This window comes from Epinephelus moara, chromosome 2 (genome assembly GCF_006386435.1).
Source record: "Epinephelus moara isolate mb chromosome 2, YSFRI_EMoa_1.0, whole genome shotgun sequence".
Taxonomy (NCBI): Eukaryota; Metazoa; Chordata; class Actinopteri; order Perciformes; family Serranidae; genus Epinephelus; species Epinephelus moara.
Window position 1 is genome coordinate 12,555,815 of NC_065507.1, and position 12,109 is coordinate 12,567,923.

Sequence of the window (12,109 nt, forward strand, 5' to 3'; positions counted from 1 at the left end):
ATTGGTGTGATGTGTGTAAAACCCACTCCACGCCTTCTCTCCTCCCTCTTTCCGACTTGCGCAGGTAGGAGGGACGGAGGTGGGAAAGAGGAGTAGTTGCGCCAGGCGCACGGTGTGCCAAACTTGCAAAATCCGCCTGGCCACACCCAGTTGGCGAAGCGCAGGTGCGCTGCGCCCCCACCTCGCCCGGTCTGCGAAACTAGAGCCCCCTGTATGATATGTTGTCATTTTTTCATCAAAAGTATAGTATAGTATAGTATGTCGTCATTTGTAATCAAAAACGTCATAGTATAGTATGTCTTCATTTGTCATCAAAAACGTCATAGTATAGTATGTCGTCATTTCCTTTTCAAAAATGTTATAGTATAGTATGTCGTCCATTTTTCATCAAAGAAGTCATAGTATAGTATGTCGTGATTTTTTTTTTCATTAAAAAAAAGTCATAGTATAGTATGTTGACATTTTCTCATCAAAAACGTCATATAGTATGTCGTGACTTTTTTTTTCATAAAAAAAGTCATAGTATAGTATGTCGTCATTTTTTCATCAAAAACGTCATAGTAAAGTATATTGTCAATTTTTCATAAAAAAAAGTCATAGTATAGTATGTCGTTTATTTTTCCTCAAAAAAAGTCATGGTATAGTATGTCGTGATTTTTTTCATAAAATAAGTCATAGTATAGTATGTCGACATTTTCTCATCAAAAAAGTCAGTATAGTATGTCGTCAGTTTTTCATATAAAAAACGGCAGTATAGTATGTCGACATTTTTTCATCAAAAAAGTCATAGTATGGTATATCGTCATTTTTCATCAAAAACGTCATAGCATAGTATGTTGTCAATTTTTCATTAAAAAACATCATAGTATAGTATGTCAGTTTTTCATCGAAAATGTCATAGTATAGTATGTTGTCATTTTGTTTCTTCAATAACATCATAGTATAGAATGCCATCAATTTTTCATCAGAATTGTCATAGTATAGTATGTCGTCAGTTTTTCATGAAACAAGTCATAGTATCGTAAGTTGTCCTTTTTTCAGCAAAAACATCATAGTATAGTGTGTCGTCATTTTTTTTCGTCAAATACGTCATAGTATAGTATGTTGTCAATTTTTCATCAAAAAAGTCATAGTATACTATGTTGTCAATTTTTCATCAAAAACGTCATAGTATAGTATGTCGTCATTTTTTCATCAAAAACGTCATAGTATAGTATGTCATATTTTCATCAAAACTTTATAAAAAAGTCATAGTATGTCTTCACTTTTTTCACAAAAAAGTCATAGTATAGTATTATGTCAATTTTTCATTAAAAAAAGTCATAATATAGTATGTCGTGAATTTTTCATATAAAAAGTCATAGTATAGTATGTAATCAATTTTTCATTAAAAACACCATAGTATAGTATGTTGTCAATCTTTCATAAAAAAGTAATTGTATAGTAGGCTATGTCATAATTTTTCATCAAAAACGTCATAGTATAGTACGTCATAAGAAAGTGATAAAGTGCCATAGGTATTTCATATAAAAGGGGACAAAAAGTCATCATATATTGCTTCATAACACAAAAATGTCAGAGTATAGTTTGTGAAAAAAATGTTATAAAAATGTCATGATATAGAACATCATAAGATTTTTTTTAATGAAAAATGTCATCGTATAGTGTGTCATAAAGACTTTTTTTCATGAACATGCTTCAATGTTCCAACTAAAACTTCAATAGCTCTAAGAGGTTTGGTACTTCCTGCTGTTAGCAGTGAAGAAATGACAGACTTGATGCCCGTAATCAAATATCATACACTCACACTACTTCTTGCCAGAAGTTCCATAATACTTCACACTGAGTCATCCTCTAAAGCTCATGGTTGAGCTGGTCCGCCTTTTTTCCATTCCTGCGCAACAAATCTGTCTCTTGGAGTGCTTTTGAATGCTTGAAATGAGAACATAATGGCAGTTTGGGAATGTCAAGTAATGTGCTCTGCCAGCCTCAGTTCAGCTGATGTGTGAAACTGGTTTCTGGATCACAACCATCATGACAGACCGACTGTGGGAGAGAGATCCAATCTGAAGGGTCTGGAGTTGGAGAAAGCTTTTTGGATTGCACGAATAGCACCAAACTACACACACGGAGGAAGGAATGCTTTGGTTTAATCTGAGGGCATATGGAATAATTTTAGTAATTTTAGTATACTGCTGCCAGTGTTTGTGTGTTTGCATCCTCCCAGGAGAGCACTGAGGCAACAGATAGAAGCTTTTGGCCTCAGGATCACTATCATTGTGGGCAACGCTCAGTGAGTCAGCCCAGTAAGTGAATTCAACTGGACAAATTAGCTAAAGCTGGTCTCGCATAGAAACAATCCCGTCTCTGTTCAAATCAATTTCCTCCTTTCTTCTTGTGAGGATCCAGGAAACCATTATTCAATTTCTTTGATTATCTTATTTGTAGTTCTTTTTTACTTCAAGTGATCAAACCCAGACTTGAGAGATTTCACTGGTAAAGATTTAATGTATAATTCTGTCAGGAAAAAAAGAAAAGAAGACAGTGTCAGACATGCAAAAGGTGCAACAAGCAAATATACAATCCATAACATAGCAGTTTAACTGTAAATAAAAAACATCATTCAGTTGTTTGTAGTATTATTTCATAGCTATATAAACACAATGGAAAAAGCAGAGGGAAGACAGAAGTCACATTCTTTGTTCATTAGTCATTCAAGACATCATTGAAGTGTTATTACAGCGCTGGTAAAAAATAAATATTGACCTTATATCAAAAATCAAACATAAAATCAAATGTAATTTAACGACACTCTAAAGTAAAAAGTTAAAGCCTTTTCCTACGATTCTTTACACAAGGCTGATAATTATGTTCAGAAGTCTTTTTATACATTCAGAAACTTTAACACTCATCATCTTCACATATACAGTGTGTGTTTGTTGAGATCTACAGCAGTTTCCATCTTGATATCTACTTTCTAAACTGTAAATGTAAAATCTCATTGTGCTTTAACGTAGCGAAAATAATAACTGACGAACATTAGATAGATAGATAGATAGATAGATAGATAGATAGATAGATAGATAGATAGATAGATAGATGCTACAGTTATCTATCCCTCAGTCTATTTACACAGCTGCCTACAAATGTATTTCATTACGAGGAAAGTACCCTAAAACAATTGCTCATTTTGGCTGTAATGCTGCCCCCCCGAGGCTTGGAAACTAGACCCACATGGCAGCGTGAAGGCGGAGAGCATTCACATTGTTACTGTACATTGTAACTTTGACATTCATATGATCAGACATTCACTTCAAACACCAAGGAATCAACACTGTGCAACTGAAAAGGCTAAAGTCAGCTTCATGGTACATTTAGAGTGGAGAGTAAAGGACTTTCTGAACCTCACCGACGAGTGGCAGTGGACTTAACGTTTGCTTGCCAGCAGCTGCAGTCAAGTAATATGTGTGTGAAAGTGTAGTATATGTTAGCACATATACTTTTGTTTGTTTCAGCCCAGAAAGGTGGGAATTTTCCGCAAGACAAATCAAGGAATTGTCAATAAGTTTGAAAAATCCTGGTGTCTGTGAAATGATAATGTCTGACATCAGCTACTTGTCCTGAGTGACTAACCCTGACATAACTTTGTTTGCTTTTGGACAAATGAAAAAAGGGCAACCATGGTTGGCTTAATGTGAGATGTCTGTTTTCACTATACGAGTCTGCATCCATGCTGATGGCACTGTGAAGCTATACTTAAAGGAATAGCTCATTTTTCATAACTGCTTATCCTGTTAGGGGTCGTGGGGGGACTGGAGCCTATCCCAGCTGACACTGGGTGAAGGGTGGGGTACACCCTGGACAGGTCACCAGACAATCACAGGGCTGACACATAGAGACAGACAACCATTCACACTCATGGACAATTTAGAGTCACCAATTAACCTGCATGTCTTTGGATGTGGGAGGAAGCTGGAGTACCTGGAGAAAACTCAAACTGACAAGGGCAGAACATACAGGTTTCACACAGAAGGGCTCCCCCACCCTCAGATTCGAACCCTCTTGCTGTGAAGCAACAATGCTAACCACTGTTCCACTATGCCGCCTACAGGAATAGTTCACCCCCCAAATGACCACTTGTGTATTACTTACTCACTCTGTCTTATGTTGAATTTTGTGAATCCAAAAATGGGGAAAAAAAGTCATTTGGGTCCACATTTAATGACAGCAAAACAAACTCTCACATAACTCTTATAGTATAATCCAAGTCTCAATTAACACTAAACACAAAGGCCAGCTAAGGTTGATGGTCATAAACCAAACTATAGGACAAGTTGAAATTTTAACCCGATGATGACACTGAATTAAAACTTAAAGGAGCATCAAACGATATTTACGATATTATCCTCAGAGGGACATGAATGCTTGTGCTGAATCTGACGAGAATAGTTGTTGAGACGTTTCACTCAAAACCACAAATGTCAACCTGATGGTGGCACTAGAGGAGAAATCAGGGGGTCAGCAAAGTCAATGAATGACTCTACAAAATCTAAATCCAATAGTTGTTGAGCTATTTCAGCCTGGACCAACGTGATGGACACACCAACAGGAAGACTGACATAACCATCCCCAGAGCCACGCCACTAGCAAGCCTAAAAAAAGTTTGATGTTACATTTTAGAAAAACATCTTTTGCAGTTATTGTGAGAAATCCCCCTGACTTTGGGGTGCATAGCCAGCTGTGTATGTGGGTCATAAAAAAAAGAAAGAAAAGGAAAGGGGGAGGGGGACAGAATCAAAATGTGAAGGAGAGGCATGATGTAAATAATATTATGTGTAAGCAGATGCAGGTCAGCTCTGCCATGCAGGGGGTGAGGCACAGGGACAGCAAAAAGTACAAACAGTGGTAACCTGACCCGCTGGGAAAGGCAGTGTTATGACTGCAAGTACACAGCTGACGGGGTTTTAGCTTTACGACAAGGTAAGACCAAAGAAAATGCCCTTGTCTGTCACACGAGTTAAGATTAAGGCCACCTTAAAGTATTCCGAACAGTGCGTTTTATGTAATTAACCAAAGCCAAAAGCATTTGATACCACAGAGGAGAGCGACGCTTCCACCTGTGGGCAGACACACACCTCACATGCGGATCCAGATAAAGATCAAAATCAGACATCATACGAAATAATTGATTTGCCACGGCTGACCGTGAATGTTTGTCTGGTGCAGGCAGTCAGAGCTTAACTGGGTCAACATGTTTGTCATTTGCACCCTGGCTAGTGAGGAACATAAGGGAGTAAGACTGCTCCATATTCATATGTACCACTACAGACTGGTTTTACCAGTGGAAAGTTGTAAAAAGGTAGAAACTGAGACTCTTCTTTGAGTCCACTGAAATCAGAGGAAAAACTGGAGGTTAAAATGTTAACAGTCAGATGCTCACTTCCACTGTATCCAATATCTGCAGCTTAAACACAAGACCACAAAACTCACAAGCTTTTAAACTCTGACCTCTGGAAAGAAGGTTGCGATTGCTGCACATCACCTTCAGTCTCTCGCTGTCTAAACAAAAACCTTCACTGAATCGTCGATCGAAATTAAATCAGTATGACTGGACTGGCACGGTCTCGAAATCCACAAGGAAACCTCTAATTTACTTCACTGTTTTCTTAGAACTCTGTTGCCCAAACTTTACTATTGAGCAACAGTTGAGCTGACACTGCTCCTCGTAAAACACGGAGGGAATTGTTGCAGACGTTTCTTGTTCGGAAAGCCAAAAATAGCCTGGTCCATACAGTACTTAGATTGCAACAGAACAGAAATCTGACCACTGCACTAACTCTTAGGGGACTTGCTTCATAAGTTACTTTAGTACAAGAGCAGAAACAGAAAATAGGGTCTGAATGTTTTTTCTTTAAACAAGGTGTTCTTATATGTTGGATGGAAAATCTCTGATTTTTAAATAGCTCAACTTGAGCTGTTGCGGACTGACTGGAGGAAAACAGATTTGTTAGTGATGAAAAATAGAGAATAAATCAAAAACACAAAAAATACTTGACACAAATTAGTTTAAAATGTTGGATAAATTATGTATATCCATATTTTACATGAAAAAATATGTATATTAAATAAACAGTTCCACATTTTAGGAAGCATGCTTTTTCGCTTTCTTGCTAATGATGATGACAACATTGTAGTCATGTGTGTTAAATGTCTATTAAAGAAATATGAAGCTAGCGAGCTGGTTAGCACATTTGAGCATAAAGGCTGGAATAGATGGAAACAGCAAGCTTGGCTCTGTCCAAAGGTCATTAAGTTTTGGGAGGCTTTTACATCAGGGACCTGAGCCCGGATCTGACTTTTTCAACAAAGTCCAGTTTGTTTGATTAGTGTGAACACTAAGAACCATATTCAGGCACATATCCAGGCATAGTACATTGATCCATGGCTGAGTCTTTTGAGTAGGTGGTCTGGAGTATGGTTCTTGTGTACTCGGGTACAGATCGCAACAGGTGTGACAACCAACTGTACCAAAACACCAAAGTTGACAGCTATTTAACCCATGTAGCAGTTTATGAGTAAAGTTGCAAAGGCATTTCTCAACCCTGCCAATCTCCTTCTAAATCTACATATGCCAGCAGCATGCTCTGAACTGTACTGCACAGCCATGGGTGATAAAGTAGGAAGGGAGAGGATCGTTCTGGTACTTGATATGGATAATTATACCTAATATGAAAATGTCTTTGTGCGGGACTGTTTCTTGGTCAGTGACATCCCGAAATCTTGCAGTCACAATGGGGTTGCCTGGCAGCCAGTAGATACCCCAGGAAGTCACCGCACCTGGCCAAGACATAGTCCCATGCACAACACCTGAAAAACCCTAGACTCACAAGTCAGTCTTTAAACGCTTTGCTTAACTAAAGACTGATGTCTTTCTCCCTGATTTTGTGTTTAGATGGGCGGATACAATTTCAGAGTTTAAAAAAAACTCCCTACGTTGCAGAACCAATAGTAAATCCGCAGGGCGGTCCTTCGGTGGCTCGCTGAACTCTTGTGCTCGTAAACATAGTCCGACTGCGTTAAAAGTTTTAAACAAAGTTGCTGTAAGTCCTTCATTTCCACAATCTTGCGGACTGAGCACACGTTTGATAAAACGGAGTTAAATCTCTCGACATCCATTTTCAAGCTCTCTGTGTGTTTGTGTCCTTGCAGACGAGAAAAGGGGGAGCGCACGTTTCCGGGAAGGCGTGTCCTTTTCAAAAATGCAAGAGGCGTTGCTTTGTTGCCGGCCGTTTTCTCCGGTGTGTTAAACACACTTTAGAAAGGAGTGTCCCCAGACTATCAGAAGGCGGAGATCTCTGATTGTCTGGTGGCGAGACTAGAAAAACCCCAACTTGTCATGTTTACCAGCAGCAACAGAGTTGTTTCCAGCTACGATAACGTTGTTACCTGCTGCAACAGCATTGGCAGGTATTGTTTTCACTTTGTGAGTCATCATGAAGAAGTTTAGTCCTGGAGACACCTATTGTAGTGGGAACTACCACAGAAACCTTTGTGAGTACTTTTTCAGGTGTTTATACGTCTGTCTGTCAAAAATATTGTCACTGCGATAACGTCACAACCACGCAACCATGCCTCCAAGAAACTTTACAGCCGTGCAGTAGAGAGAGATCACATCTTCAAGAAAGTCTTGGGCCGGTCGTTGTTGTGTTCACACCTGCCCAAACAAACTGCACTTAGGGGGCAAACTAACTTGATTTCGTCTGTACTGAATCAAACAGGGCAGATGAGAAAGCACCCTAAGAGGTGCTGGTATGAGGCTTTTGTTACCTTTGGACAGAGCCAGACTGGCTGTTTCCCCTTATTTCCAGTCTTTATGCTAAGCTAAGCTAAGCTAACCAACGTCTGGCTGTAGCTTCATATTTAGAGCACAGATGTTAGAGTGATATCAGTCTTCCCATCTCACTCTTGGCAAAAAGTGAAAACATGCATCTCCCAAAATGTTGAACTCTTCCTTTAAGACTTCATCATGCACTCTCTCACACACAGACACAGACACACACAACCACACACACACAGTTTCAGGATTGAATGCCCTTCCCATCTGCTGTCCATTAGGCTCCTCTTCATCATCCTTCCTTCCTTTCAAGAGAATCTGTTCAGTCTCATTATTGCTTCAAGTCCTTATGAGGTCGGAGCTTCTATGAAGTCTTTATTGCTAAATACTACTCTGGCCTCAAATTCATCTCAATCATCATGCACCATTAAACCCAGAAATCCCAAGTTTCCACAGATGCTGGTTTTGTTTGGTTGTTGAAGCTCGCAGTCATGTCTGGGCTCAAGCGGAGGAAGTTGAAAGTTCCGCGCTGTATGATCCAGTCAGGTGAAACTTCAGTCTTTAACACTTATGTATTGTAACACACATTTATGATGGTCCACAGCTGTAGATGGATCGCGAGGCCATGGTATAACCATCCTTCATTCTGGTTGGATACACACCATACAGCCTTTTATTGCTGGTTTATTTCAAGTCTTTAAAAAAAATACTGCATGAGTTTTTGTTTGTTTCTGACAGGCGTTGTATGCTCCCAATGACAGATATAAAGTTATGCTACTGGCAGTGGATGTTGTTGTGAACAGCTAAACAAAATAGTACTCAGCATAGTGTGTAGCAACATCACACAGTGTTTGTGCATGCATGAGTTTGCAATAGTCCGCACATGTACAGTATGTGTCCTCGTCAGCTGACTGTGTTGCCGTTGCTCTCACAGATAGGTGGTCGCCTCTCTGTTCTCCCTCTCTCTGGCCTGAGCCACGGCCACGTTGATGCACTGCAGCCACTCCTCAGCATGTTTCTCATCCTGAGCTTTCAGCACGTATGTCTTGCTGTCAGTGAAGATCTCAAAGGCTCGTGGCAGACCGCGATCACGCCGCTTCTTGGCTACCACCTATGGAGAAACAATAAGAAAGATGAGAAAGAGACTCCTGCTGTCTGGGAAGAGATGCTGCTGTCGTTTTTGAGATGGATATGACTTGGTTTTATGTAGCCTGCTTCTTTCTAGTAATTGTTGTAGTATTTGGGGATGTGCCTTCCTAAATCGTATAAAATCTGATTGAGGAAAATGTAGACCATCCACAAAGGACACTGTAACAGGAACAGATGATATTAAATTGACAACAAATTAACCTCCTTTAAAGATTAAAAGGAGGTAAATCACCAATAATGCAAAAACATGTGATCAGTGGTGACGATCGAAAGGTTTTGGCAGCAGGTTTTTGAGAGACGATCACAATATAACTCCTCACCTTGACACTTTGGACCTTGCTCAGCTCAATAGGGATGTCATCCAGCTCGTCTTTCTGTGGGGAGGACAGACAACGAGAGAAGTCAAAACCATCTTGTAAAAATTCTCAAAAAAATTCCAAATATGTCAGTGTTGGATATTATGTATTTTGATTATCATTACTGATACATAAACATGTAAGCATCATTTTAATGCTGATGTTGGTTGACATGGAGGACATTTTAGCTTTTCTATATACTGTTAGATTTTTGTCATCCTATGTAATGTCTGATATTTTATAAGATTATTTTATGTTATGAAGTAAAGTACAAGTACCTCAAATTTGTATTCAAGTACAGAAAAGCAGTAGAGTTGTATGATTTTTGTAGCTTGATGTGATTTTTTTGTTTAAATAAACCACTCTTCAGCCATGTTAAAAGGGTCTTTGTGCATTTTAAGCGTATCAATATGTCTCCATGCCACAGTGTCAGGGGTAGCCTCCTGTTTTCAGCATCACAATATTGTGTCACAGTGTTTCACATGTGTGTGTGCTACCTCAGAACAAACCATTCACAGGATGAACAATTACACTTTGTTCTGCTGCTTTTCCAGGACAGGAAATTAAATCCTCCAGCTCTGCTGCACAGCACATCTCTGTTTCTTTGAGTGTCTCATTTTGAATGTGTGTGTGTGTGTGTGTGTGTGTGTGTGTGTGTGTGTGTGTGTGTGGTGTGTGTGTGTGTGTGTGTGTGTGTGTTTGTGAGCATGAGGAGGTGTAGTTGTGTGTATTGCACCACAGCCATGTCTTTTGACTCCATCGTTAGTTATGTGGTTATAACCACATAACCAGAGCTTGATGCAACACTCATGGCAACTGCCCACATCCTTTCTGTAGTTTGTGTGTGTGTGTGTGTTTGGGAGAGACTTGTTCACAGTTTTACCCCCCGGCTGGCTGTGCTGAGGGTCTGATGTTTCCCACAGACGATTCATGTCAGTGGATTCATGAAGTGATTCAACTGGACATGTGATTGATATTAGCCATGTGGCCTATGAAAAACGATACCCTAAAGAGACAGTCCGTCAAGCTGTTGTCTCATAATACTAAAATAATGACTTAGAACATCAATCAAACACACCTCATCTCAACTTTTTCTTTTACTATGATTTTGTACCTTAAATATGTAACTAATTAATTCTTTCATTGCATTTGACAGCTTGTATTTTGGGGTACAGTGGTGCTGGTATGAAGCCAAAGACTTGAGATTATTCATTCATTCATTCATTCATTCATTATTGTTCATATTTGCACATATTCATATTTGTGCTCTCAAAATCACATCTTCATCATCCTTTTCGTGACGTGCATTTTTGCTTCCTGTGTCTCTTCTGCTCTTATTTTCAGACCAATTAAATAACCTTGTAAATACATGATGCTGGATTTTGGAACTCACAAAATGACCATTTGTATATAACCTACCCACCCCAGGTTACGCTGAAGTCATGGCGAAAACTTGAACTTTCTCACATGCCTCCATGATGAACGAAGAATCCAAAAACAGGGAAAATTCTTGAGGAATTGGAGGAAAAGGGGATTGCGTTTACTCACAGCAAAGCTATATAAAAACATCTGTTTACAACCTCTTACGCAACTCGTGCACAACATGCACTGTTGCCAAAACATTATATTTAAAGCTCTTCTGCATATGAGTAACGAGCATGGACAAGTATGTGCATTTGAACTCCGCTCGTGCATTCCACTGAGCAGGGTTCAAATGCACGTGCTTGCCTTGGCGTGCTCTCGTCCATGCATGAGACCGTTTACACCTAAGTGTTTTAAGTAGTGAGGTTTTGTAGCTAAAATGCATGTGTTTGGGAAGTACTGAGAATACGTCTGGATAAATTAGACTTGGTTATACCGCACGAGTTGTGTGGGAGTTTTATAAAAAGAGGTTTTGATGTAGGTTTTACTGTTGTTAAACTCGGCCCCCCTTTTACTCCAATTCATCAAGAATTGTCTCCATTTTTGTATTCCTTGTTCACCATGAAGGCACGCAGGAAAGACCAAGATTTCTTCCCCAAATCAACGTGACACAGGGTGAGTAATAGCTGTACAATGATCATTTTGTGGGTGAAGTCTTCCTTTAGGGAGGAAATTGAGGATGAAGTGGAAGACACAGGGCAATAAGCTGTAATATGGAGAGAATTGGTATTCTTCTCAGATAATTTGACTCACTTGGAAATACATGCATCGATTTGAATACCAGAGTGAGATACAACACTTAGCTTTGTGTGGTTTTGGGGAATTTTTCAAACCTCTCACTGTGTCAAAGCTGCTCAACCAATCACTGTGGAGGAAACAACACAATTTTTTTGGATCTTAATCTCACTCTCCATTTGGGAAAAGCTCTTTCACAACATACCAACCACCTCCAGAACGCGCTGGCAAAGATGGACCGAGTTCTGAGAACAAAGACGCAAAACCTTTCCAATCTGTGGCTTCTGCGAAAAGAGAGGAATCCATTACCATCTGGCTAGGAGCACAAAGACTATTGTTAGGAGTCTTAAAAAAAAAAAAGAGAGAGCTCAACTCTACTTCTGCATTTCAACCACCAGAGAATACCCCACTGTTTCCAGATACTCCACTGAGATGTCGTGCCTCGTGCTAGTTTTTGGAGTTGATTGTATAAACATGTCCTAAAATCCTGAGGACACCCAATCTCCTGTTGGCTGTGGAAATTATTTCAATTATAATTAATTGTTCCACTCTGCCATAAACCCAGATATAAGTACGGCTACACACAGGTGTAGTTAAACTTCCCAATAAATCT

General features: G+C 39.5%; 1 protein-coding gene across 4 annotated transcripts in view; it reads right to left on the bottom strand.

Annotated features, from left to right (window-relative positions):
- Window positions 1–2,480: 2,480 nt before the first annotated feature.
- The window catches only part of veph1 (ventricular zone expressed PH domain-containing 1), a 124,639-nt gene continuing 115,010 nt past the window's right edge, over window positions 2,481–12,109 (bottom strand). For all 4 annotated transcript variants that reach the window (XM_050064019.1, XM_050064003.1, XM_050063994.1 and 1 more), the window contains 2 exons: window positions 9,304–9,357; window positions 2,481–8,945 (listed from right to left, as the gene is read on the bottom strand). In XM_050064019.1, the coding sequence (XP_049919976.1) occupies window positions 8,763–8,945; window positions 9,304–9,357 (237 nt within the window). In that variant the 3' untranslated portion in view covers window positions 2,481–8,762. The remainder of the gene's footprint in view (window positions 8,946–9,303; window positions 9,358–12,109) is intronic.